This window comes from Oryx dammah, unplaced genomic scaffold (assembly GCF_014754425.2).
Source record: "Oryx dammah isolate SB20612 unplaced genomic scaffold, SCBI_Odam_1.1 HiC_scaffold_5, whole genome shotgun sequence".
NCBI classification, from domain to species: domain Eukaryota; kingdom Metazoa; phylum Chordata; class Mammalia; order Artiodactyla; family Bovidae; genus Oryx; species Oryx dammah.
In genome coordinates, this window is record NW_024070189.1 from 62,720,990 (window position 1) to 62,723,136 (window position 2,147).

At 55.1% G+C, this 2,147-nt stretch overlaps 1 protein-coding gene across 1 annotated transcript in view; it reads right to left on the bottom strand.

The window, feature by feature from the left end:
* The window catches only part of SLC25A48 (solute carrier family 25 member 48), a 43,518-nt gene extending 42,424 nt beyond the window's left edge, over nucleotides 1-1,094 (bottom strand). The window contains exon 1 of the mRNA XM_040240041.1: nucleotides 901-1,094. Within this exon, the coding sequence (XP_040095975.1) occupies nucleotides 901-994 (94 nt within the window). The 5' untranslated portion in view covers nucleotides 995-1,094. The remainder of the gene's footprint in view (nucleotides 1-900) is intronic.
* Nucleotides 1,095-2,147: the final 1,053 nt, after the last annotated feature.

The following is a 2,147-nucleotide window of genomic DNA, read 5'->3' on the forward strand; positions in this document are numbered from 1 at the left end:
TTCTTTACCGCAGGTGGATTCTTTACCGCAGGTGGATTCTTTACCGCTGAGCCACCAGGGAGGCCCAGTGAGCCTCTTAGACGGAGCCAAAAGAAAGACTGTATTTTACAATAAGCAAAGTCTCTCAAACCTCCAATAGCTGAACAAAGGAGGGACATACCGACCCCCTGCTGGACAGAGAAGAATGAAGAGGGGAGGCAGTGGATGTGACTCTTGCCCAAGCAAACACACCCAGCAGACAGCGGCTCCAGGGGCGGTAGGTAGGGATCAGCCGGCCCAACAGTGCCAGAGGAGAAGTGTGAAAGTTGGCAGCAGCTGAAAACCATAAGGGTTTCCCCTGTCTGGCGGGGGGCGTCTGCTGCCGACGCTGGGTCCCCAGCCCTGCGCTCCATCTCCCCCAACAGCCGGACGCCCGAAGAGCCAGCCTGACTGTGGTGCCGGGCTCCGCATCCTGCGCGCCTGGCGAGCGGTGGTCAAGGGCCACCCTCACCTACAAGTTCCCAGGAGGGCCCAAATTCAGGTGCGCACCGGGCGCCGAAGGGCGTGTACGCGCCGACATGCTCCATTGGCTGTCTACTTTGATGGGCGGTTTAATCATTACGGATCAGGATCAAGTTTTGCAAACCCGAACTTTGAGGCAATCACAGGCTCCGGAAGAATCTGACTGGGGCTCGCGGCAGCAGGCGAGCAGCCGCGAGACCAACCGGGCGGCGGGCAGCGCGCGCCTGGGTAGTGTGTAGGCAATACGTGGCTGGCGCGGAGCTCCCGAATCAGGCACCGCGTGGAGACTCCGCCCGTGCAGCGCCCGTCGCCTCGCTCTCTTCCTGTCGGGCAGGGCTGTCCCCGTCCACACTCACCTCTAGGGGTCCCTCCATCCCTCCCGCCCGGGGGTGCGCTCACCTCCGATCCAGCCCGCGACAAAGTCTTCCAGTTGGAAGTTGCCCATGGCCCCGGCCGCGGCGCCTCGCTTTCCCGGAGCTGGGTCAGGGCCCATTCAGTGTCTTCTGGACAGGGCCTGCGGGCAAGCGCGCCAGACGGGTGAAGTCAGGGACACGGATTCCCCGCAGGCAGGTCCTCCTCCACACCGGGCTGCCCCACTCCCCGCTCGGGGTGCCCGCGGGCGGCTGACATCACGCCCCCAGTGGACCTTAAAGGCACAGAGCGCGGGCCGGCGAGGGAGTATCCACCTGCAGTTATTCACGTCTCTGAGACACTGGAAATGATTTCAGGGACATTTTTCAAATGACAAGAGGTAAAGAGGAAGGCTCTATCTGAGGTCAGGAAGTATTTGATTACAAACACCAAGGTCACTCTGTGACTGAATTATTTAGCTGGATGGACACATCTTTTCAGCTAAAACAGAGCTGTAATAATTGTAATTGAATGCCCAACTATTCGTCAATAATCTGCCTGCAACGCAGGAGTTACAGGATAGACAGGTTTGATCCCTGGGTTGGGAATGGCAGAAGGGAATGGCAACCCACTCCAGTGTTCTTGCCTGGAGAATCCCATGGACAGAGGAGCCTGGTGGGCTACAGTCCATGGGGTCACAGAGTCGGACACGACTGAAGCGACTTAGCATGCAGACACATCCAACTATCATCTAAATCAGAAGTTCTCAATTCTTTGAGCTGATTGAAAGCAATGGACAGCTTCGCAATAAAATACAAAGGACAGACAATTTTCCATAACAACTTGAGCAGGGGCTCTTCTCCGCCCCACCTTCCACATTTTTCGCAAGCCCCCAGTTTTCAAAATCCGGTCTATTCCTGAATCACTGAAATAATGGGTGGAAAATAGCCCAGGTGGGCTCCAAATTGTCTCTAAATACTATCTTAATAATGTCCAACATGTCCTGAGCACTGAAATCAGGCATCTTCACTGTACCTGGGCTTACTCCTACAGCAGCCCTATGAAATAGGTGTTACCACTATCCCCATTCCCCATATGTGATTGTATGTCACATAAATTTTACATAGATTTTAATCTTTTAGAACACTGGTCAAATTAGGAGATGAAAGTTGTCACATCTGAGCTATAGGTTTAGTGGTGCATGGACAGATTTGAGCTTATTCCCAAAGACCTGGCTGCCACAGTGGACCACCTAGGGGAGACCCCACCAGATGTGAAGGTCCGGCAGCACCCCT